This window comes from Scatophagus argus, chromosome 8, assembly GCF_020382885.2.
Source record: "Scatophagus argus isolate fScaArg1 chromosome 8, fScaArg1.pri, whole genome shotgun sequence".
Classification (NCBI taxonomy): domain Eukaryota; kingdom Metazoa; phylum Chordata; class Actinopteri; family Scatophagidae; genus Scatophagus; species Scatophagus argus.
The window spans coordinates 20,449,864-20,476,533 of NC_058500.1; the positions used below are offsets into that span (position 1 = coordinate 20,449,864).

Genomic DNA, 26,670 nt, shown 5'->3' on the forward strand with positions numbered 1-26,670 from the left:
GCTGCATCTGGTACAGTAGACGGTTAAGAGATGTCTGTTCATAATAGCCTTTAGACATGGAGAGTACAAAATGAATTCACCTTAGCAATACATAGGTAATTTGTTGTAAAACATCAACTTAAATGAAACATTATTTCTGCATTACTTCAGGTCAAAATGCTGAAAAGAGTGTTGATAAGGTGCACACTCTTACTCTCTTTCCTACCTAAATGTTTTCATTTTATACTTGACCTTAAAAAAAGCAGTTGACAAAATAATCTCCTGTCGAGGCCTTCTTATTCTGGAGATTTCCACCAAATCAAACAGTCTTCATCAGCCACTGAAGTTTGCTCCGTTATGATGGACTGTAGATATTTCAAACTTTGTAGTATTAGACTAGAACTACATTACTGTAATAAACTAGCTGGATTTTGGAAGTAAATTGCTTTAATCACATTACAGTATAAAAACCAATTAATCTAACTAGATGTTAAACCAACCAATCACAATTTGAGTGTGTGAATGAGATTGTAATGAGTCTAATTATTACAGAGGTTACATACAGTTACTGATGATTTGTTAGAACACCAACTCACTATTTACATCCCACAGTGAAAGTAAAGCAGACAAATTGTATTGTATGCATGTATTTTTCTTGAATATGCTTACTTTGAATATGCAGTATCATACAGGTTTTATAGCTTAGGGTTCCAATCCTAAAGCATAGAAATCTTTACTGGTAATTCTCTGCATTTTGGCATCTCATATAATAATCACTTAAATGAAAATGCATTACACTCAACACTAAAAATGAAAAGTTACAAAGACACATACAGTTACTATGGATGCATCCATATGTACTTAACACATACAATGATAACTTACTACTGTATAAACTATGAGTTCTTACTACAGTTGATTGTTGAGGTGGTGACAGATGAGTTTTGGTCATCATAACTATAAGCCCCACCAGTCAAATTCTTGTTTATACAGAAGTCAAGAGCACTCATAAGAGCTATCAACTAATTCATTATGAGTCACATCTATAATGTTTCACGGCTGTTGATATGATGCATCAGAAAACACTGTTTTATGAATGTAGTCATGAAGTATTATAATACACTATAAAAGCCCCCATTGTACATTATACATATATACAGTGTTACTGTACGTAATACTAAAGTACCTATACTGCAAAAGTAAAAAAACAGCATGTAAAGGTAACACTTTATTCTTTTTATGCATGAAAAAAAAAAATACACTTGCTGTACATTTACCATAATATGCATTTTAGACCACTCTGTCCTGTCACGTTGCCCTCTAACCTCCTTTCTGGATCAGACAGTCAAGCATCTTTTTTGTGCATCGATGAGCCAGGGATGAGTGTACTACTGTCACACATATATATATATAGGTTTAGAAAACCATTTCCTCATGGACAATTTTCCATGAATTTTTTTTTATTTTATTTTCACACCATACGGAGGTGTCAGACAGTCTAAAAATAGTGGTTAAGCTCTTCATTCCAAGTTTCTGCAAAACTTCCAAGTTTCTTCCATTTCCTCTGTGCACTAATCTGTCACTCTCACACACTCAAAATGTACTACTAATTGGGAATTATTATTATTATCTTTTTTTTTTCCTTTTCTTGAGTAGAAAGACAGCGAAGACAGTGAACAGTCAAAGTATTGTGCACAGGACGAGGAGAATAATATAGTAGGTTTGTGTGTACAGCTTTATCATAACATACCTCCACACTGATATGTGTGAACAGCACCACAAAGAAAAACAGCAGTGGGCTGAGAGCTTTGGGAGGCTGCTGAGATCCAGCAGTGGGTGGGTTCAGACACTATGAGGACTCTCTGTCTCTCCCTTTCTCTCTGCAAAGGAAGCTGCAGATACAGGTTTGCCGTCTCCATCTGTGGCTCTGTGCAACAGTAACCAAGCGTAGACAGACGGTTATCAACGAGCTGTGCCAATCTTGCTCACTACACGGTGACATTCATCAAACAAACCAAACATGCAATCAAGATTTTATTACCAAATGTTTTATTAGAAAAAAAAAATTACATGTAAACCCAAAACAAACAAACCAGGTAAAGTGGGAGCGCTGAGGGAGAAGATATTAATCTATGCAAAATCTGTCCATAATTACCCTGCAGTGTTCAACACCACAGTACGGAAAATAAACAGCTCATGTTCGCTGCGTTTCAGTCCAGCTACAATGCCTCTGCTCTCAGTCAGCATGTTAACACGCACAGCAATTGCTGAATTTTAACCAGGTTTCTGGCACATACAGGTTGTGCTTCTTAGATAGTAAAAAATACAAATTATCAATGATCATTTCCATAAACTCCAGTTTCTTCTTCTTCTTTTTTTTTTAAACATTTCAATGTAAAAGATGCAGGCAAGGTAAAAGTGGCACAGCAAACTGGGTTATTTTAAGAGTTTCTTTGAACTATGAAAATAAGTAAATAACAAATGATTGCTTTGGTTCTCACAGAATTACTGTGCATGTAAACATACCCAGTTACAGCATGTTAGGGAAAAGCAAACCACTGCCTTTAAATTCTTAGTCTGAGGTCGCAGTCACCATCAGTCCATCTGTTGCAAATTGGAAAAGTGGGGTTTCAGTGTTTTCATTTGTAAGAATGTGCCGTTTGTGTATGAGTGAGTGTGTGTGTGTGTGTGAGAGAGAGAGAGAGAGACAGCAAAAGAGAGAAAGTCAGATTAGAAGTTGTCTACAAGGTCCATGATCCTCTTCCGCTCAGCCTCTTTGAACTCATCGCTCTTCCCATCTCCGATGCTCTCAGCGTACTCTGCAAAAGACAAAGAGGCGTTTTGACCTTTTGTTTGACCTTAGAGATCACAGAGAACATCCTTAAAGCCAGAAATTCACAAGATCAGTCCAAAGTACTGAATGGAAGATACATTTGAACAGCAAAATCCTCCTGAGAGAAAGATTATGTATAAATAAAGACAAATTTGAACAGCAGCTGAACATGACCAAGACTCCCTAAATCCAAATGCAGTCCGTTTACAATGATATAAAACACAAAAAGCAGCAAATCCTCACAGAGAAGCTGGAGTATTTGTGGATATTTGTGGATGTGGTTTCTACTGGAAGTTGTTAAACAAAAATATAAACTCATTTGTAAAAAAAAACAAAAAAAACAAACAAAAATGGGGATGAAAAAGCCTTCTGTTTACATTTTTGCTGAGTGTAGTTGAAAAATACAAAATACACTGTCAGAATTACAGTGGGCTTTTTTTTTTTTGCAACATTTTCTTTTTTTCTTCTGTATATAACAGGAGGGGACCCAGATGAATGCAAAGTTGTTCTGAACTGTCTGTTTTGAAAAATGAGAAAACTACTGACAAAAAACGAAACCATAATAGATCAGTTGGTAAAAGGAGATTGTGCATGCGATGGAAGAATAAGGTCCAGATGAAAATTCTACAGCGTTTGAACGATCATTGCAAAAAAACAACAACAAAAAAACCCATATAAATCTACTGATCTAAAAAGCTCCCTTGGCCCTTCCTAATGCACTTATCGTGACGCTTCCTGACTCGTCTCGGTCAGGTCACAAGATAAAAATAACACTCGTGGTTATCCTTTCTTTTATTTTTACATCTGATTTCTAAATTGATTTATGGATGGCTATCTCTGATGGACATTTGAGACCCTGACAAAACTATTAAGGTGTGTGTCTGTTTAGATTTAACTGAATAATGATGTGTTACATTTGAGGTAAACTGTGCCAGCGGAGAGACTGGTATCTGGTTCAGAACGCAATATCTGTGCATGACTGGATAATGTATTTGCATTTATATACCTACACCCCTACAACTCACCAACAAATGTATGTTAACCACAAACACACAAACACAAAGTGCCTGAGTACAGTCGCCCTCTTTATCCTGTTAGTACCTCAGTGGGAATTTTAAATCAATTTTCTCTCCTTTTGTCATTTAAAATAAAGCAACCAGAGAATGGAGTCAAATATGCTGTAACTTCAGAGAAGAGAGGACCATTTTCATTCAGGGTGCTCACTACAGCTGAGTTAAGGAACTGAATGCACTTTTATGGACAAAAAAGAGCTAACATTATTCAAAAGGCCTTTCCCTCTCTTCTAGACCGTCTGTAGTCCGTCCATAACGTTGTCACAATCAGTCGAATTCCAGAATGTTTCTTTGGAGAGATGCTTATATATATATGTGTCTTCTGGCTGTGAACGGAAACAAGTTCAGGTGTACTGAGCAGTGCTTGTACTTCATTGTGTGCTTCTGAACGTTTTCTTCATTTCACGCGTCTGCTTCCCACACAAGGCCATGAGAGACCGTCAGACGGAGGATTTGTGGGTCTAATATGCAAAAAGAGAAAGTTGCAGCCCCGGTGGAGTCCAGGCATTCACTCCATCTCCAGCGTCTGAGGCAGGGATTACACATTAAACCCCGGGATGTCGAGACAGAGAGATGAAAAAGACTACTTTTCTCTGCAGAGAGAGGAGAATGAAGGGGGCTTTCCTGACAAGAGTCCACAGGGTTTAGATGGATGACACATGGATGTCAAAGACACGAGAAGACTTTGTTTTTTTGGGAAAGGGTGGTGTAGGAGGAGGCAGGGGGGTTATGTTATTAGATCGTACATAAAGGATGCTGACAGACACAATGGAAGTCAGGAGGCACTTCAGAGAAATTATGGATGAACACTGCTTGTCTTTATGAATGCTGGAGTGCCCATCATTTGTATGATGGAATTGTACAAACCAAATTAACTGCAGAGATCTGGGAACGTGGCGAAAACACTTAAATTAAGTATGAGTTTGCAAGAAACGTACAACCAGATAATTGATCAAATAGGCTGTAGACAAGCCACCAGTTTAGCCTGATTATATGAATTACATTACACTTTATTTGAAGCTGAAAGTGTGGGCATCTCAATCGTCATGCACAGAAAAACAGAAAGTGCACACAGCTATCTTGTTGAACCCAGCTTTCCTGTTCACTTTAATTTCGTCTTTATTAAATAAGTTTTGGATAACACGAAGGTTTGTTAACTGGTGATTTCGTACTGCTCATATTGTCACCTTATTTACTTAACAGCCTTGTAATTACCACTAAGCATGATAGTCAAAACCATCAACAAGATCCAGGTTTTAATGAACCCTAATTATTCTTTAAGGTATTCAGCTGCCAACAATGTTACATTTCCATACAAACTCTTCCTCTAGGCATGAAAAAAGCTAAAATCTCTAGGGTTTAATATTACGAATTCATACCTATGATAGAATAATGTTGAATTATGGCAGAGGTGGAGGAAGATGCTTTCTTTAAATACCAATACAACAAAGAAAACATGCAATGAAAAAAGGAGCTTGGTAGTGTAGTCCAGATGTTCTTCAAAGGGTCAAAATGTACTTAATTATACTGTAAAGATAAAAATATTCAGACATACCCTGTTACTACTGTATTCAGGTGTGGTATGGGGCTGTTCTTCAGGGGTTGCGCTCAGCCCCTGACTGCCAGTGAGGGTAAAATCTAAATGCTTCACCATACCAAGACATTTTGGGACACAGGAGGTCACTCCATCATTAGGTATTCTGAGGAGAGTTGGGCTAACAAAAACCACAAGCTGGACCACTCTCAGGAGGAATGGAGATGTAGGTTTGCACAGAGACATGCAGCTTCTTCAGCAGCCTTGAATGGCAGCACCAGGGATTTGAATTTGAGGTGTGAGATGTTGCTGAACTAAAAAAAATGCCAGAATTTTAAGGTTGACTAAGAAAAGCAGGTAAGAGGACAGGAAGAGAGCCACACAACAAAAACATGAAAACCGGCAGCCTCTTTCATTGCCAGCCTGTCACTGTGCCTGTGTGTGTGTGCGACCATGTCTATAAATGGTGCTGCAGTCAGCCACACAGACAGAAAGGTCAGAGATTCGGTGACTCCTCAACTCTGTGCAGAACCTTTTCTTTGGCATGCTGGTACTCTCTCCTTCTGTCACCACGGCAACGCGGCAGAGGACAATACAGTACTGAGCATCGCCATTACTCAGGTCAGTGAGTGGGACTGATCTGCCATGAGTACAAGGAGAATCATTTCCAGGAGCGGTCTCTGCAGCAGCAGCCAAGGATGGGGACACACTGTAGGACTTATAGTGTGATTACAGCTGCAGCTGGGACACCATGACTCATTTAAAACACTCTTAAACCAGTCTGAAACTGACCTGACAAAACTAACAGTGACTAACAACTCAGAAAAGACTACTGCAATATAGTACCTCAATACTATAACTGCATTTTGGCTCACAACTTCACGAAGCGGACGTTCCGACATTCACATCCACTTCACACAGCTTTGCCAACTATAAGAAAGAGAGAGAGGGAAAGGAGCCTCCCCTGTCCCATTTCTGTTGCTTTTCATGTGAACAACCGAGTGCAACATTATGAACGTCTTCCACAAGGGACTGTCTGAAAATGTGCGGCGTTATACAAGTATTTAAATGATATCAGGTCTCCTCTTGCCATGGCAGCTGGCTTTTTATTCTTCCTTTGGGTGTGGCCATATAGAACAGCTATAAAGTCCTTTGCCTTCCGTTGAGGTTGGAAAAACACTTTGTTTGAGCATCACATGACCCTAGGGCAAAGAAGAAATCTAGCTTGTCACTGGCCAAAATCCTGAGTCCTGTTCTTGTGATGTTGCCCAGAGTTGCGGACTGCAATGAGCGAGAAATTTCATCACCTGCCTGTGCTTTATTTTTATTCTTGTCATGTACAGTCGTTTCTCAGAGCTCCATTAATATTATCTAAAAGGCTTCATGCAGTGTCATCATTTACAGCCGGTCCTTTAAGTCTAACTACCTGCCAAAGGTTTTTGGAGTAGAAAACCTCACAGCTGGTTTTTACAACAGTAGTGAAATCAGTGTTCTTCCTTCCTACTGCTGCTTCCCATTCAGCGAACTAAAGCCAACTGAGGTCAAGACGACAGAGTTGGGGACACACTCTGCATGTGCTTAACCTTTTTCTGCAGTTACACACTGGGCGGGCAGAGCACTTGAAATTGGAGAGGGAGGAAAGGAATGGGTGATGGCATATACACACACACACACACAGAGAAAGCAGTGGCGCAATGACATTACACAGTGCTGATGCATACACACACATACACACAAACACGATTTGTGACAAATAAATAAATAAGTCATGTCAAGATCATACAAGGACACACAACATGCAAATTAGCATGCATAAAATGCTGGACTTAAAAATACACATGCAAGGGTACAGTGCATGAACATGTACACACCTGCATAGACCTTCTCTCAATGATATTTTAAAATGTAAAACATGCAGTTGGAAGCAAGCAAGGACACGCATGCACACATAAATATGTAGGCAGGCTAAAGGCAAACATTGTATGCACACACAAACAAAACGTCATACTAGTAAGCAAAAAAGTACTGCGAAAACTACCCAGCACGTGTGTATGTATGCAAACATACAGATGAGTGGAACACAACAATTCCCACACACACTCAGTAAGGACTGGAGAATTGCCACGCTTGCTGGCACCACCATGCGTGACGGATGGCTCTATCTACAGTGCTACATGCCATCGAGAGTCAGAGGGTGTGTGAACGGAGGCTCGTCCTCGGGCTTTACTTGACAATGATACAGGAAGGATGGATGTCACACCAGGAAGAAAATAACACACCTGCCAGGTCTTTGAAGACCAAACAGAAAACAAATACAATAGGACAGGAAATCTTTGGGACAGGGAACAAAAAACAACAATGAAGGACACACCGACAGTCTCTGCTCCTCTCAAAATGACAATGTGATTAAATTACAACGTACACTTGCAAGCCAGGAGGCATTTCTGCATATTGTTTTACCATCTGTGCACATTTAATGAGAACAAAAAGTGATAAATATTTGTATCTGTGCTGCTATCGAGATATGTCATATACTGGGTTGTACTCTGGGTTTATTTATTGCTGCCATAACTTTAAAATTAAATTAGTTTTCCACCTGCATTTTATATCTAATGGCCTTCAGGAACTCCAGGTCATAATATTATCCATCTACCCCTCGAGTCGGAGGTCTCCTAATATCCCAACTGACAGAACTAGCTACTAGCTTTTAAAAGCTGTGTGTGTTATGTATTCCTGGACGGAAACATGCACAAAAAAAGAGCAACTCAGATAAAAACAAAAAAAAAACAAAACAAAGACAGTTGTATTTTCATGCTACACACTGAAAGTTTGTCCAGGCCCTTTTTCCTTTGTTCAACGAAATAAGGACGAGTGACATTATGCATAGCATTTTATTTTATTCCAAAGCCAGCACTTTGGCAGGCCAACAGCATGGGCTTGCTATCAAACAAAAACTACCAAAGAGCAAAGACTATACCAACATTCCCCCCTGAAATGTTGCTTCTGACCAGGGCCAGAATCAGTGAAAATAGGATTTTAAAACAAATGTGTCAACAAAATGCTTCAGTGAAAGTAATATGAATTGTCTTAGATGTAGGGGCAGCTATTGTAGATATTATGGGTATTTTTGCCTTGCCAAAATAAATCTAACTTTTCTTATTTTGTCCCATTTCACTCAGATGTGAGGGATTTGTGTTCATGGGCCAGGTCAACCTGTAAATCCGACAGGGATTCATAGTTTTACTCAGACAGTACCACTTGGGTTGGTTAATAGCGCAAAATCCATTAATTTTTTTTCATCCAAGTTGAAAAATCTTGAGTGACTTCATGTTTTACATCATATATAAAAAATTTCTTAATATTTGTTCTGTGCTTTCCCTGAAGAAAGCCCTTTATTTGAAACAGGCTATAACAGAATCATGGATTTATTTCTAATTCACACATTCTATAAGTATATTTTATCATAATCATTTATTCACCAGTTGTTATGTTAATTTGTTCACAATGAAGAGAATCCAGCAGTGTGTACACAGTGTATGTGTGTTCCAGCAGTGTGTAATCCCTTCTTGTGAGACAGAGAAGGCAACAGAGTACAATTGATTGGAATTCATTTATCAGTGAGTGAAAGTGTTTCTGTTAAAACGAGACAATTGGATCAACAACTGTGCAGCGTATGATTTGACTATGTTGTTAAAAGATAAGATGCTAATTATTAAGATTAATTTGCCATGCATGTACTAGCTGGGATAGGCTCTACCTCCCCCATGGTACAGAAAATGGATGGATGGATGCACTGGTGACTTCTTTCCCCTGTTTTTTTGGACATTGCCTTTAATCGTAACTAAAGCTGGTCTTAAGTGAGTGCTGCATTTTATTTGAAAAATGAAGGTCTTAAAGAAAATAAAGTTACTTACCTCTCATGATGTGGCGCACTACTTTGACAGATCCTCCTCTTATGTTGAGAATTTGATGGACCCTCTGCTGCAGCTAAGTGCAGAGAAAAAGAGGAAAAATTAAAATTAAAATGTGTTTTCACTGAGAAATGACGATTGATGCTTGTTTCCATTATATTGTGTTTATATTATATTTACATTATATTTATCTTTCTGCAGTGACGGCACCTCCTGCATTTGCCTGGGACACAATGTCTGTGTGAGCGGTGTATGTGTGTTGGGGAACCCGTTGCTTTTCATTTCAGCACCCATGTTAACAGGTAAAAATGATCTGTCGATAGTCTTACTGACATACCGACAACTGACATACTGGCAATTACCAAACCCCAAATAAACACTGTGCAGAAACATAAGGGAAGCAGTATCAGTATCATCAGCCTCCTTCAAATTTGTATGGGAATTAAATGATTTGTTCAGGAGGCTCTTCTAGACTTTCAAAATGTTATCGGACCAAACGGATACAATTTTGATACTGTAACTAATCATTTCACAGGGGTTGTGGCACTCAGTGTATCCACTCTTGTAGCTGCTTTTTTCACAGTGGAAGGTTAGGGGAAAAGGTCTTTATGTGGCTGTGTGTCAGATAATGTTGTAATGACCCAGTTTGGCCACTATGTCAAACTGGCTTCAAAGCCTGGAACACTTGGTTGAGTTGTCTAAGACTGTCAACGCTTGACAGATATGGCACTGTATGTGGGATTATTTAAAGCCTTGTATCGACGTCCATAGGCCATATGGACCTATGACACGTTCCAGTAAGTAATACACCACAGAAACTGATATGTCAGTCACTGCCATGGGAAACGTCCGCTCAAAGACTTGAAGCCTAAACACTGTTGTCACAAACATGCATAAACAAACATTGGAACAATCTACACAACAGATCAAACATCTCAACTGTTAGTGTACCTGACACAGTGTCGATTTTTATACCACAAGTACTTTTTATACTGCAAGTGTTGTGGTGTCTGAAAAACTCAAAGTAGCACTGCCAGAGTCCAGGTGCTTGAGCCACATGGCTGCAGTGCTCATAAAAGCCATGTGACTCCTGTCTGTTTTATAGCTTGTCTGATCACATGTCTAAACAATCAGAGGACTATGTGTGTCTGTGTGTGTGTACCTGTGATATCCCTGAGTTACTGATCTCCACCATAATGTAGCAGATCAACTGAAGGACAAATAGTCCGGCGTCCAGACGGCGAAGGTAGAACTCATCCTCCATGTTGTCATCTAGGATCTCACCCCTGCGAACCATCTCCTGCGCACACACACATGTAAACAAAGGTAAACACTTCAAAAAGAAAACATGTTTTTATACATGGTGAGGCAAATAAATCCCAATTCACTGTTCCTGGCAGGGTTTCTATTGCTTCCCTAAACTTAACACAGATTCAACAAACACAAATTCAGAGACTCAGTTTAATTTAGGTGTTGTTTTTCTTCTTTTTCTTCCCCACAGATCCATTTTCTCCATTGACCACACAAATCAATTGATTTCACAGCTAAGCTGCAAAAGAGGAGGCTGCGCCACTGATGCTCACAAGCTCACACATACATACACACTCTAGCGTAGTTATCCATCTTAACAACCCTGTCAGTATGCCAATAACACAGAGCTGCCAATACGCACACAGCCCACATTAATCATCATTAGAGATTAAGAAGCAGACCTGAGGGGGAGAGGGGAGTCTGGAGTGTAAGCCACTCGAGTGGCACAGAAATACAGACGGTGTGTTAAGTGTTTTGGTGTCGCACAGTTTTACTTCCATGCATGGAGAGAGGGACGAAAGTTAAGGGCATACATAATGTTGCATTGCTGCACCGAGGACAACAAAGCACACACAATGAAGATGCAACTTTTTTTGAACATTTCATACACAACGGAGGATTTTACAGAATGTGTCGTGTATTATCACTTCAGCAGCATTTTCCCAACAGAATTGAACCAGTCAGTTGAGTTGATTGAAAGAAACCAAGGACAAACCTACATACCACAAGCCTCTCATAAAAATTTTTTAGTATTGACTATTTGACTTGCGCAATCACACTGGCTCAATCTGTATCTCTTTCAGGTCCAGCACACACAAAAAAAGCAAAGTGTGCTATAGTGTGTGACACAGTAAATCAAGAAAAAGGGCAACTTTTCAAAGCATTACTAATGACAACAAATAGCTTGCTGCCTGAAGCTAAAAGGTGCCACACATGACATTTACATCCCAACGATTTAATCTCAGAGAAAATTAAAACTTCCAAACGGCCTTGTCCTTAAAGATCAATTACACTGTAAAACCCAATTATAGCCGAAGTTCAGCTCATTAACAGGCCTCAATCAGTGGGCAGCTCCTGAGGATACACTACAAGGCTACTCTGGGAAAACCATTCAGAGCTGCAGAGCTGGGATGCAAAACACATCCATTTTTGAGACAATGCATTCTGAGGATGATGTCCTGCTTTAATGATCTCATTCTGACAGAGAAAAGACAAAGCAGACTCAACCTCAGAACAAAGCCGTACTGTACAGTGTCAACTGTAGCTTGTAAAAGATGCAAAACAATGCAGATAATTAAAACATGAACCTTTAATAAAGCCATTGAATGTAGAGCATTTGTCTCTTCTCTGTCCCCAGAGTAAAACACAGAATTCTGTTTTATTACAAAGCGGAGAGTTATCGCATTGTAAAATAGTCCCAAAGCTTCGCCTTGCTGCTGTTAACTAGATGCAAAAAACTTGAAACAAAGCTATTTGAATGTAGACTGTGTTTCTCTTTCCTGTAGGAAAAAAAGATTATCTCAGTTTCCAGGACAACTCTGCTCATTATTCTGAGCCAATGCGGTAGCTTGCGGCAAAGTTACACAAATCTCACAATCCAACGTCAGCAAAGATAATAGGATGTAGGCTTAAATGGCTTTAACAGATAGAACACAATACATACATGTGACACCTGAGGGTACTGAAAAACAGCATGCACACATGCAACATATACCCGGTGTTGGCATTTTTTCTTGTCGTTTCACACAGGAAGCAGGTGTATTTCCGGTGATCATTGTTATTGTTCATGACTACAACTGCAAAGCAGAGCTGGAGGCAATTTCAGAGAAGCCCTTGGACAGCTCAATTACTGTATATCCACATGCTTCCATGATAGCCTATCAGCTGCGCAGGGATGAAACCATATGAAACGTGTCTGCTCTTTGGTTTACGATGTAGGCACTGACAAAATCAGTAAAAATACTGTACATATTTCAGTGCTATGTGCGACAACAAAAGAAGATGATGGAGACCATAGATTCCCTCATTTCTATGCTGGGGTATATGGAATGACTGAGAAGCGGTTCAACTAATCTGTTGCTGATTGTTATTATATGTATTGTCACAATAACTAGTAAACTACTAGCTACAGTAATCTGACTGCACAGTGCATACCTCCAGCTGCAAAACTATGAGACTGTATGATAACTAGTTAGCACACTAGCACAGAACTAAATGGCTAGCTAAAAGTAATGAATAAAGGGTTTAATACTTAGCTGGGAGAAGATAAACATTTGAAATAATGAGCCCTTAATGAGCTAAACAGATAAAATAATTAGTGAAAAGTACAAGACAAACAGTTGATATAGCTTAAAATAATGGATAAACAGTGGAATCAATATCCTTAAATCAATGAATAAACAGCTGAAGTAAGTAACAGGAAGGTCATTCAGGAACAGTTAGCTTATCTTAATGGACAAACTGAAATAAAAAGTGATGGATACACAGTTAAAACAGTTATCTTAAATTAAAAGATAAACATCTTAATGAATATCAAAAAGTAACAGATAAAAGACTGAAACAAGCAGCTAAAAGTAATCCATATCCTGTTGACACAGCTCAAAGTCACAGACAAATGGTTGAAGGATTCAGCTTCCTCCACTTCAATGGCAGGCAATTCAATCCTGACTGGGGCAACCCCACTAAAACACTGATGATACAATTCATTTCAATTCAATTCAATTCAACAACAACAACAACAAAAAAAAAACAAAAAACTTTTTGCACTGTAGTATAACCGCAGAGGCAAAAAAACTCGTTTAATCAGTCTACCACACTTCATCTAGACTTACAATGCATGACTAAAGATTTAATTAGTGAAACCTTAATAAACTAGCTTCTGCCTGGATTCATCTGGTTAAACTTCAGTAATTCAGGAAAAAAAACCTTATCATCTTCCCGATGTCTTACATACTCCCTTCTGAGTAAATTCTTCTGTTGTTAGCTTAAGCTACTGACTTATAATATTCTATTGAATGCAACATGGTTTCAGTGTGTCAGGATTTGGATGCAAGTTCAAGTGGCATCATCTTTCTGTGTGACCCTGCAGTCAGATGCTCTGTCTGGTTTATTTACTGCACAAAAAATCTGCCCGGGAGGAAGATGTGGCTGTCAGAAATGACAGAGGAGGAATCAGAGATGGTTGGGATGGGGACACTCCTCATAAGTATTAACTTGGCAGGGACTAATATAGTCTTAAGAGCTTCATTAGCTCCATGCATAAAGGAGACAGACCTAAAATATAATATATAATGTATAATTCTGTCAGTGTCTCGGGGTGTAAGTGTGGCTTGTCAAGGTAATGAAGGGCAATATAATTCACATCACTACATCAACAGAGGATCTAAGAAACAAGAAACAAAACAGAAGCATGCAAAAACACAAGAGAACAGATTCACATTTTTCCTTGTTGCCTTTATCTGAATGAGCTGAAAGGGGCTGAAATGCACCCATAGTGATGAAACTCTGGTATGGTGACTCGCCAGGAGTCAAGCAGTGTTAGATTTTCCCAAAGAGCTCACCAGACAGTTCATCAAGGTATCTGACAAATGCCAGGTGTCTCATGGACCACAAGAAAGGTCTGGAGATTCCCCAGATCCCAACCTGACCAAGAATCTGCAGGATGCACTGAATACATCCTCAATGCACCAGATCCAAAGGATCTAACATTCTGATGCCAGTGACCACAAAATACCCCCAGAGGTCTTATGTCCTTGCCCGACATATCATAGCTGTTTTGGAAGCACAAATGAGGGACCTAGAAAATATTTAGCAGGTAGTTTTAAAAGTGTGGCTGATTGGTGTGTATGCTCATTTTAACTTTATATTATAACATTAAAACAAAACATCTTGCTTTTGAATTGATTGTGCTCAGAATCTACTGGCAGAGATGTGACATAAAAGAAACAGCCTGTCCAATGCTGGACATATTTCTAGCCATAGTTGAGAAGTGGCTCTATGGTTGGTTCACTACCTTGGTCCAGACTGAATTTCCTTAGCAACTATTGGATGGATTGCATGAAATTCTGAAATGTTGACCAGCGTCTGAATGACTGGTGATTCAGACTTTTTGAGGTAGACAGTACTGGGCAAAATGTAAAAGCAACAAATGAATGGATTGTCAAGAAACTTGGTACAGACGTTCACTACCTCTTGAATTTTGATAACTTTAATGATCCCTCAGGTGTCTAATTTGTTTTAAATCCAATACTTTGGTTTATGACCAAATACCTGCAAAATTAATGACATTTCAATCAGCCTCTGTCACCCTCATCCCTGTTCAAACATGGTCGCTGGTCTTCTCGATGTTTCTCTGGCTGTCCAAGAATTCAATGACTGTCACTCCTTCCTATCAGCTGCAAGTAAATGAACCCAGGATGAAAATTTAAATTACACTCAATGTGTCAATTCTCTTGAAACTAGAAACACATCTGTCTATTACAATATTAAAGGTGTATCCTTTTGCAATCAGTTTTATCTATTCTAATTTAATTTCCAAGGAAATGCCTGTTTTTTTTCTATTGTCAGTTATGTTGTGTTTCATGTTTATCAAAGCCATAAAAATGCTCCAGAGGTGTTTGTCACAAAGCACTGCCTAGGTAGGACATTTGTTATAATTCTGTAACCCTTGCACCAGGAAAGAGAACACTAAGCCACTGCGTCTATGCGTGCCGCCATCGTGATGAACGATGACGAAACAAGCTAGTCTAAACAAGTTGCCAAGTTACTTTTTGTAAATCTTTACAAGGAGTGGAGCGTTTCGAACCCCAACAAGTGTATTAAATATTCATCATTGTGAGCAGTGGAAATGGACATTTGGGATATTAAAACCTGACCCGTTGCAGGCAATGTGGCAGTGTTCATTACAGCAGCAGAGTTTTGTCCACTTGTGAGCTTTGACATTGCGGCCAATATCTTTTGTGTGGCAGCTTGGTCCCTCTGGCAAACACTGGACAGAGGAAGTGGAGAAAGAATAACGTGTTGAAAGGAGGGATTGGACAAGTCAATTACTGCAACCTCAGGGGAGCCTGGCAGCCTGGCTACAGAACAGACAAAGTAATTTGCAGTGATTTTCAGTTGCAGTCCCTTTACAGTAACCCAGCCACATTGTGCATGTGTGTTTATGTGATGAGGTGTTTCTGACTTATGTGTGCAGTGCTAGTGTTGTTGTGCATACTTGAAACCATGTAGGCATGTTTGTGTCTGTTGACAACATGATTGTAAGAAATGTGCGTGCATCACTGAACAAGAACCTTCTGGGTGTCCGTACTGGGTTTTGTATAACTGTGTATGAGATAATGTGCGTGCATGTGTGCATGTGAGAGTGTGTGATTGGTTGCTATTCCGCCGGGATGCTTGGATGCAGGATTAAAGTGATTTCTTTGTCAGCACTTTCTAAAAACCCACTGTGACCGTGTGTCTGCGAGTGTGAGTGTGTGCAGGGCGTAATGCTCTTTATGAGGCTTAAACAAACACCGGAAAGAGAGAGGTTAGATACCCTCATTAAAAAAATAGAGATACAGAGGTTGATAATGAGGTAAACTTTGAGGAAAAAAAAAAAACTAGAACTTTGTGAGAGCACCAGACAACATGCTGATTTCAAGTTATGATAATCTCCCAGAAAAAGGCTTGCTTTGGGCGTACATCAATTAGTTTGTTCACAAAGTGGGGCAAAGCAAAACAGCAGATTCACCAGGAGGGAGGAGGTACTTGCTACCATGAACACAATGTCATTTAGTCTGTGCTGGAAAACACACCCACTGCAGTTCTAAACAACTTTCAGGTTTTTTTTTTGGTCCCTGCAGCTTCAGTAAGCAAGCAGGTGAAGAAGATGTACCAGAAAACTTATTTGGACAGGTGATGGGATTTATGCTAATGCCGTATATGTCAATACAAATATAAATGTCACCTCTGTGGTTATCAGAATGTTCGGTTCTTGTTGAAGCAGTTCCACATGAGCTTATTCTGTGGTTTGTGGTGCTGATGAATTGCATCATACAAGGGAGGATGATAGTAGTAATTGTTGTATGGCTTTTGTATAAGACTAAGAATTGTCATGGTCACAGATCACTGGTCAGTTTATTGGTTGTTAAGCATCAGGAGTATTATGTAACATGATCAGCAACAGCTAGGAGGAGAGATGAGTGTTACTGCAGGACTTCATATGGCAATACATGCATATATCTGGGTTCAGATAGGAACAATACACAGTTGAGTTCCCACGGTAACAAATCTTCTAAAAACTCTTTCTCAAAGAATGCTGTACAAAACAGCATCTCCTCAGTTTTAACTGGCGCTGACTGATGATTCCTTTGTTTTAATTGACAAGCACTTGAAGTAATTAAACAAGTTAATGGTAGACCAAATTGAACCTTGTCTGTTAACAAGTTGAAGTGCTTGCTGTGTCTGGTTATTAAGTTAAATTAAATTAAACAAAAAAACTATGTGCACAAAATATTTTAGTTAATTGAAATAAGAATAAAAACTAGACTTTTGGGAAAAACAACTAAAGCACGTGTGTGTGTGTGTGAGTGAGAGAGAGGGGGGGCATTTATTCTAGGAAGATGTTTAAGAAAACAAAATATATCAAATCCAGGTGCAAACCCAATTCCAACTTAACACAGACTCCTTTGAAAATGTCTACTGTCAGCAATGCTAAAGCAGCCTATTCCTGCTGTGCACTCTGGCTACAGCTCAGTAAACCAAACACGCACATACTCTCTCACTCATTCACTCCCTCACACACACACACACACACACACACACACTGTCAAAGCACAGTGAGCAACCAGGTGCTTAGGTGCTAGGAAAGTGCACTCAGGCATTTTACAGTATTGAGGTCGGCTTCAGCCATGTTTTGCTGAGCTTCATCAATCTCTGAGAGCTGTTACCAACAAGCTGAGAGCAGAGGGAAGGTTTGGAAGGAAAAGAGGTGGAGAAAGACAGATGAAAGTGGTCGCTTTAGAGTAGAAGAAGGAGGGAAGAAACAGGGGAAAGGAAAAGAGGAGGAGGGACAGGCAGAAGGTGTAATGTGTGGGGGGGGGGGGGGGGGGGGGGGGGCAAAAAAATGAGCAAACAGAAAGTACAGGAAGAAGGGACAATGCAGTCAAATGCAATGGAGACAACATAGGGAAAGAAAAACTAGACAATTAAGAGAGGAAAGAAGAGAAAAGTAATAGATGCTAGGGGTGAGCGAAAGACAGGAAGAGAGAGATGAAAGAAAGAAAGAAAGAGCATGGGGAGTCAGAAATGAAAAATATAGCAGGAGGGTAAAAACAGCTTTATGGGAAAGGAGGAGAGAATCAGAAGGAGAGAAAGAGAGGAGAGAAGAGAGATACCAAGGTAGGAGGAAAATAAGCAGCTTATTAAAGGGACTGGGCTGGAGACACAGAAAGAGCAGCAGCAGCTTTTTCTTTGCTATCCTCCTGAGAAATCTGTGGGTAATATGTTGCAGAGGAAAAACATTTTGCTTACCGCCCCTTAAAAACAGGCTTAACTAGGGGAAACCAAAAGGCACAGCAGAGAGAGATAAAACACCGCTGCTGACGACAGCCGATTCAGCTGAGGCGCTGGACAGAACTGGGTTGCCGTCTTTATCACCTTATTAAACATAACGTGACATTTGGCGGAAGCTTTGACTCTTGCAGACCTACAGTATCCGCTGAGTGATACTGGACTGGACACAGTTCACTAAAAAAGAAGCCACTGCATGGTAACCACCAACAAACCAACACAGAACACCCTGAAAACAGTTCTTGAAATTTGCTTAAAATGAAGTTAATGTGAAACATTATTGGACCTCAAAGATCATAAAAAAAAAAAGATTTAAGCACTGAAACTGCAGAAATTCAAGATAAAGATGAGATAACCAGCTCAGTTTAGAGGTTAATGAGACATTGATTCCTAAGAGGTGAATTCTGCATCTTCTGCACTCCTCATCAGGAGCGTGTTCACAGGAGGATACTGCTGCATTCTACAAAGGCAACAATATCCATTAAATACTTTCTATATGAGATGATTCTATGTACTCAGATGAAGTATATAAGTTGGCACTTATGCCTGTGCATTTAACCCACACCTGGGCAAAATACAGCCCCAGGCCTTTGGACCACCTCCGTCCTATCCCAGAGGAGAACAGAAAAAAGCAATAAAATGCAGCATTACAATTAACTCTGAATCTAAATATTGTCGGTTCAGTATTTTGGAAACGCTGACGGGTACAACATGAGCAATGGTTTTGATTAAAATATTGTTGCTGGGCCTCAAATATGATCACTTCCTGCCTCAGGTGGGCTCGTCTCACCGTATGGCTCTGAAACTGTGAAGGGCTGACTGTGTGGTTTCAAAGACACGGGCACACGCAGACAAGGTTTCTTGTCACCAGGTTATCACAAAGTCATACTTTCACCAACCCAGAGGAGGAGTTGAGAGAGTGACAGAAAAAGACGGTGAGAGAGAAAAGGAGAAAAAGAGAGGAAAGGAGAGAAAATGTCAAACCGTCTGGCCTTTTCTTGGCAATCCCACCACGACGTCTGTCTGAGATATTAATCTTCAGTCATCTTTAGATAGGAATCTTACACTGATCTGTCTCCACTCACACAGGCCCCACATCTCCTCTTCCACTCTAACTCCCACTCTCTTATTTGTAATATTTCACCTTTTCCCTGAATTTACCATGTTAAACCAACCACTTCTATTATTTTAACACTATTTCCTCTTCTGATATTTACAGTATTTCTATCTGCCTTGTTTTTCTTCTTCCACCCTTTCCGAAAACGGGATGCTCTTTCTCTCTCTGTTGAAGCCATTATCCCCTGGCTGGAAGCTTATCTTTTATCTGAATCCCTCCATTGGTCTGTCTAGGCCACAGCTCAACACACTGACACACACACACACACACACACACACACACGGATGCATGCATGCAAGCAGACAGCTCAATAGGATCCTCACATACAGCTATCAAGCTTTCCATTCCTCTGTAAACTGTCACATTGTTATCAGCAGGATTGTGATGGCTTCTTGGTCTCTTTCCGCAAGGCTTTGGATGTGACACTGTGTGGAACTGCTCATCTTATCTACCAAAAAAGAGACGTCATTTTGATCACATGCCGCAGCCCTTTATAACAGTGGTTGTGTAAGACATCTGAACACGTAGAAAGCAATTTGAATTTTTTTCTATCTAGAGAGGTTCTAACAAAAGCAGAATGTTAAACTTCAGCGCAATGCCATTCTAAAAAATGACTTGCCCTTTTTATCGACATACTGTACGGTCCAGAAAAAGTCGCTTAACACATACCAACACTTTTGAAATAACATTCATATCTGTGCAGCCTTGAATTGACAGTCTGATTGGAGAGCTGTGTTTTATAGCTTTGGTACTTTTGATACTGTGGATATTGAACTGTTTGAGCATGTGGTACTTTGATACGACCCTATACACTAGAGTGCTTTATCTGTCTGTACGCAATTCTATGGAAAGTTATGGCTCATACTGTATTTGATCTGAGGAAGAACTATAAATAAATTTTAACACAAAGAGACGGTACATAATCATCAAAATGGGTAAATGCAAATATTAGACCATCTAGAACAGTCTTAAACGTACAGAAACTTTACTGTAATGCAGCCTTTAATATCAGAAAAAGACAACACATACGTATCATGATAACAGCCCAAATCTAAGATGATGTCTGGTCTCGATATAACTCAAAACTTGATTTCCTTATCAAGTTAAAGTGCCATCATCACTTTGGTATGCTGTTGAATTTGCTGCAGTGAAGACTGCGTGACTTAATTACAGACTAAACGACTTGGACATTTCACCCAGTAATAAAAACTACTCATTAAAATTAATAACACTGACCAGTGTCTAACAGTCTCAATCTGCTGATGCGGTGGAGTGGAATATCACCATACTGGAACCACCCTCAGGTTAAGAGGCACTATGTGATCGGCTACAACACACTTGTCAATAATGAGAGCTGTTATGTTAACTGTGCTAACCTTGGGACAAAGTCGCATTCACATTCATAACAGCACTGTGTCACTTCACTGTGTAATAAGGTCAATACTGAATAAAATATGATGGCGACATGATTTGACACACGTGTTGCAGCAAGAGACTCAAAAAAGGTGTTTTCCGCCGCTGAACTTGGAATACCAGCAGAAGGTTTTACTTTTTGATTTGAAACTGTCCATTCATCCCACAAGAGGAAGGCTGTATCACGAGGAAATTTTAGTTGCAAAGGGTTGTCAGCTCAACAAATAAAATCAGCGATTGAACATGTTGAATGGGAGATTTCAGAAACTCCTTTGACTAGATTATTTACACACAAAATACAACAACCTGCTTCAATCACATGGAGTAATCATATGGACCTATCAATGGACTGGAGCTACAATAAGCCGTTGAAAGTCAAGAAAGGTAAGGTCACATAATGAGTAACAGACTGCTGCAGTGCTGCCTTTTGCCTTGTGTTGTGGTGCTGAACTGAGAACTCCAGTAAGCCTCCTTGTGTGTCACATAACACAGTGCAGACCCTGCTTTTCCCTGACATTAAATCTCAGGCACAGTTGACTCTGCAGTAGTGGTCAGTCAGCAATGATCCATCAGCTGCAGCAGACTTTCCTATAAATTTCCATTCTCTCCGCCCATGTTTTGCTTCCCTAAATAGAAACATCCTAAAAAAAAAAAAAAATTCAAACAGACCAAACTTTCAAAGAGGCAGTCCTGTAGTAAAAGGACAAATTAGGATGTTTAGCACCTAAAAGGGTAAAAATAAATACATAGAAATATTGCCCACGGTCTCTGTAGCTTTAGTCCACTTTGACAGTATCTAAATATTACACTTGATGGTCATCACAGCAGAATATAAAATACAAACACAACATAATCACTGGCTTGCTGTCAAAAAGATTGGTCTGGTTTAACTTCATTGTAAAGGCATAATGTTTAAAAGGTGTCAGGCTTAATGATGCGTGTTTTGTACAACAAACCGAAACAACATCTTGATGTGAAAGGTTTATTAAGAATAAGAGCTGTTGGAATGTTGCCTGGCACTGACATATGGATGAATTCACTCGAGTGGAATATAAAATCAGAGTGGCTTTTTGAAAAGAACTGATCGATACCGATGCTGAATGACAGTCATTATCAACACTACCATGAATGACATTGCAGGTCTGGTCTCTCCTATGGGGCTTTGTGGTGGTCAATTTCAGATCAGGTTCAGACAAGGATTTCCCAGACTATAATCGGTTCAGGATGAATGTGATGATCTGATATTAAAAACATACTGTAGCACACCCCAGTTGTTAATAAAGTCTTGGATTATTTGATGGCATTTCATTTGTGTTCAACAGAACAAAGCTGAAAGCTTCAATGCTTCCTGTGAATACATTCATCCCAAGATACACCAGTGTAAAAGAGAGAGCACAGACAGGAGCACTTGAGGGGACAGAATGAGAGGGTAGGAGGGATGGGAGGAAAAGGAGAGATGCTTACATGTTTCTCTCCTTCGATCCTCTTGTCAGCCTGTTGAACACCCTCCAGGTACTTAAAATGCAACTCCATCAGTCGATCAACCTGGAGAGAGAATGAAATAGAGGCAGGCAGAGAGAAAGTGAAAGGTGCAGCATATACAAGAAAGCAACGAGAAAATGAGAGAAATATGAGGGGAAAAGGAGAGAACACAAAGAAGAGCCACAACAACATGAGACTCAGAGGGCAAATATGGGAAAAATACTTTTCATTTTCTTCATGTTAATCATTGACTGATTCTTTTTTTTTTACTGACAACCATCCTCTCAAATTGTTATGGGTGGGTGTTATAAAGTGAAAACAGAGATGAGCAAATATATAATTAAGATTCAAATTTGCTGTATTAACATTTATCAACATTAAACATCATGGAGAAATAAATGAGACGACTGAGGATGGTTTACTGGTGGAGCAGACATCCACGCTTGATTTGCACGATATGCAGTGTGTGCACCCAAAGTCACTGTGGGAGTAGAGGGGGAAAAAATCCAGCTAAGGTGTCAGGTTTGATATTTTAATCTCTTTCTCAAGTTGTCATAAACATGTAGCAGAACTTAGTACACACAGAGTAGTGCAGACGCCTGACTGAGTGACCTGAGTGTGAACCTGAATGTATTTAACCTGCCTCTGGAAAAGAGAAGATTAGAACGCTAAATAAAAATACATTAGCCATATGTGTTCTGTGTCACTTCGGACCTGTCATATATTATACGTCTTCAGGAGCCTGCCTATACAAGCACGCCGGCCTTCATACATACATGCATGAAGAGAGTGACGTTAATAAAGATTCAGAAAGTATTAAGAGGTAGTTTAAGAGGAAATCAGATATTAACATTTTTAAGAAAGTAGCGTCAGGCCTTATATATACCTAGTTTATGAAGCTTCAAAAAGCAATGAAAAAAGCCCATCATCACTTCTCAAAGCCCAAAGTGACGAAGAGTTTAAGATTATATCGCATAAAAAAGACAAGCAGAAAATCTTCATGCTTGACTAACCGTTTCAGCCCAAAAATCATACAATTAACAAACCAAAAAATAACCCTGTGTTTGTACGGTATGATGAAAAATAAATAGAGCTTTGACCTTAGTTTTGACTTAAAGCATCTTAAATGACTAAATAAGCAACAAAGTTGGTCAGAAAGAAAGTTAAGGCTTAAAAAGAAGCATCTTAAATGTATTATTTATTTAGAGTTTAACACTGAAACATTCGTCTCATCTGCTTCATCAGGATTGTGTGGGTGTGCACTGATCGAATTTGACTGACTGAGTCCTGGCAAACTAAGCAAACAAACTCATAATTGTCAACACATTTTGATTCAAATTTTGCTAATTGGTGCATGTAAATATGTGAAGGTGCCAAAAAGAAAGAAGATGACAAAAACAATTAACCTTTTCACAGTCATTCTCTGTGAACTTGTTGAGAAGTCTGCTTCTCTGCTGGGACTTGAGATTTCTCAGCATGGAGGCGATGATGGAGCAGACGTGTTCTAAGAAAAGAAGAGTGAGAAGTAAAGCTCAGACTTCCTCCCTACATTAAAGACACAATACCTCAAACATTTGCCATTTAACAGCGTTACTGAATGTGTACTCAAATAAGATTCTTATGCATGGGTGCAATATTTAAGGAATAACTCAGAAAAGAAGCAGAACATCTCTCTACAAATGTTCAACATACAGTATATGTACATGCCTACTACATGATAGCACGTCTGTTTAAACTGAGAACCTTAAGACTAGCTCCAAACACACCTCATTCACACCCACATCCACAGCCTTCAAAAAGAACAAATCGATTAGCATTTCATAATTTGCAATTACAGCACGCACCCAGCTAGGCATGGCTGTTATTAAAGAGAGAGGACGGAACAAGAAGGGGAGAAAAGAGTTAATGAAATTTAGAAATCAATTTTCATTTTAAAGCAAATGCTGGAACATTTGTAACATATTACATTTCTCACTGTGACAGAAATTTGTCTGTGGCAGGAAATTTACAAAGAGGCAGCTTTTAAAACATGTTAAATGACAAAATCAGCAAAAAAAAACTAGTCAGATTCATTGAGCACATTGTTAACCCAATTGTAAAATGTTTTATGTTACTCAAAGACCATAATAATGACAGGCTGTACCAGTCAGTGACAATCATAGTATAATATTTCTCTATGATATTGAACCAACAATACACTGTATACACAGGGGGAACAGAATACGACACTGTAAAATCTCTGGATCTACTACAAAGTGGGGGGAAAAATGTAATTGGACTTTATCAACAAGAGGTCAATATTCTCTCTGAACAAGGCTTTGCAGTTGCTAAGCAACAAGAGCACAGGAATCAATCCCATTTCTGCTTTTTAAAAAGGGGTCGTGTTTGCTGTCAGCTCCCTTTCTGCAATCCCAAAAGACCCACAGCAAGCTTACTCACAAGACTCGAGGGCTGAGAAAACTAAAGGCGTTGAATCTTTCCGAATTGTACCGATGTGACTGGCAGCACTGAAACACAATGCAAAACAAACTGGAGTGTGTTCCTTTCAGAAAGAAGATCCCATGAAAAAAAAAGCTGAAATAAATTCGCTTCTTGCTAGTGACCATTTAGGTCTTTCGTTACAGACCTTACGATTAACCTATCGTAAAACCCATTTACTTACACATCATTTGATGTCATTAAAACCCCTGAAAATGGTGTATCTGTAACATTAAATATTTGTGACTAATATACATCTAGCAACAATCAGAGTTTATAAAACAACATCCCCACCTACTTACTTATCTATGAGGGATTTAAGTGTGATTAAGTAGTGATAACAACATGAAAGCCATCCTTAAATTAAACCTAGATTTCAATCAAGGTTTCAGTGTAAGTTTGCTTTTAAGCTGTCTGGTACATTTAAGGGCTCTATGGATGGTAATACCCACCTTGGTCAAGAACGAAATGTCTGAAAAACTATTGAAACTTTGAAACTATTGAAATTAAACTACTGAAATTTCATGCTGCCCAGCTGATGATTCCATGTCCATAAAGACATGGTTGGATGAGTTTGGTCTGAAAGAACCTGACTGCCCTGCACAGAGCCCTGACCCCAACCCCTTCAAACACCTTTGGGATGAACTGGAACAGAGAATGCGAACCAGGCCTTTTAGTCCAACATCAGTGACCTCAGAAATAATCTAAAAATGGGCAAAAATTCCCACAGAAGCACCCAAAATCTTATGGAAAGCCTTCCCAGATGCAATGTCATTAATGTCCCTGTTATGGTGTAACGGTCTGGTGCTCCAATACCTTTGTCCATATAGTGTACCTACAAAACTAATGATATTCCCTTCACTTTCTGTTGTACTTTGTCTTTAGAAAATGCTAACATACTATGAAAATGGTAAACATCATACTTGCCAAAAACCAACTTGTTGGGATTTTAATTGTGAGCATATTAGCATATAACACTTATTTAGCTCAAAGCAATGCTCATCTTCGCAGAGCTGCTAGCATGCATGTAGACTCTAGATGTCCTTCAGACCATTTTAAAATAATACTCATAACTCATTAATAAAGAGGCACCTGAAAAGAGGCTTTTGAGATGTAAGTATTGTCCAATTAATGGCTCTATGGCTAAAATAATAAACTGCTTCAACTGAATTAAGGTGCTTGGTGTGTTTGCAGGAGTTAACTGGTGGGTTTTCCTTTATAGTGTCTCTAACAGTAAAATTCCCTCTGTACATTTCTGCAAAAATCATGAATATTACTGCATTTCAGAAGAGCAGAAAAACTAAACAGTTTTAGTGACTAAGTTACTAACTGGCATAATAGCTATTAACACTGTGTGCTCTACTTGTACATCAGGTACGTTTAGGCCAAGGTTCTCTTGTTTTAACGTAGACAAGCTTATCTCCTGTACACAATGACAAGGAGGCTAACTGCCATTTCCAAAGGGATGCTACTTTATCAACTTGATCCGAGCTGTAATTGATGTCGCCACCTCCACGCCCTGCTGGGGAAGCTATTGATCGCCGGCTGTGAAGCGTTTTCTCCAAAGAGTTCAAAACCAAACAGTGGCCACTCAGTTGAGATTTGTGAAGGGGTGGAGGCAAGATTACATTGTGGGTACAAGATGGAGGGCAAGGCAGAGTAAAAGAGCCTTGAGAAAAGTGTCCAATCAATACTTCAATTACATGCTTAGCTTTACACTACACAATATTGAGTATAAAAACAAGAAACATGAGAAACAGCGAAAGTTTCCATCATATCTTTGATGACAGCAAAATCAACCACAGAATCTTTCAAAGAAAAAAAAACAAGAAAAAAGTAACGCATAATAAAGATTTACTTTGAAAATGTACATAGCCAAGATACAAACAACTGTGAAGACTGGTTAAAGATGCCACCAGATCTGAGCAGGCTACTTTACCTTGGATCAGCCTATACTTAATACTAATACGGGTGTTAATGCAATGTTA

General features: G+C 39.3%; 1 protein-coding gene across 1 annotated transcript in view; it reads right to left on the bottom strand.

Moving 5' to 3' along the window:
* Window positions 1-610: 610 nt before the first annotated feature.
* ctnnbl1 (catenin, beta like 1) overlaps window positions 611-26,670 on the bottom strand; it is a 51,154-nt gene continuing 25,094 nt past the window's right edge. Inside the window, exons 12-16 of the mRNA XM_046396827.1 lie at window positions 23,611-23,708; window positions 22,187-22,267; window positions 10,493-10,630; window positions 9,334-9,406; window positions 611-2,798 (exon numbers count right to left, since the gene is read on the bottom strand). Of these exons, the coding sequence (XP_046252783.1) occupies window positions 2,710-2,798; window positions 9,334-9,406; window positions 10,493-10,630; window positions 22,187-22,267; window positions 23,611-23,708 (479 nt within the window). The 3' untranslated portion in view covers window positions 611-2,709. The remainder of the gene's footprint in view (window positions 2,799-9,333; window positions 9,407-10,492; window positions 10,631-22,186; window positions 22,268-23,610; window positions 23,709-26,670) is intronic.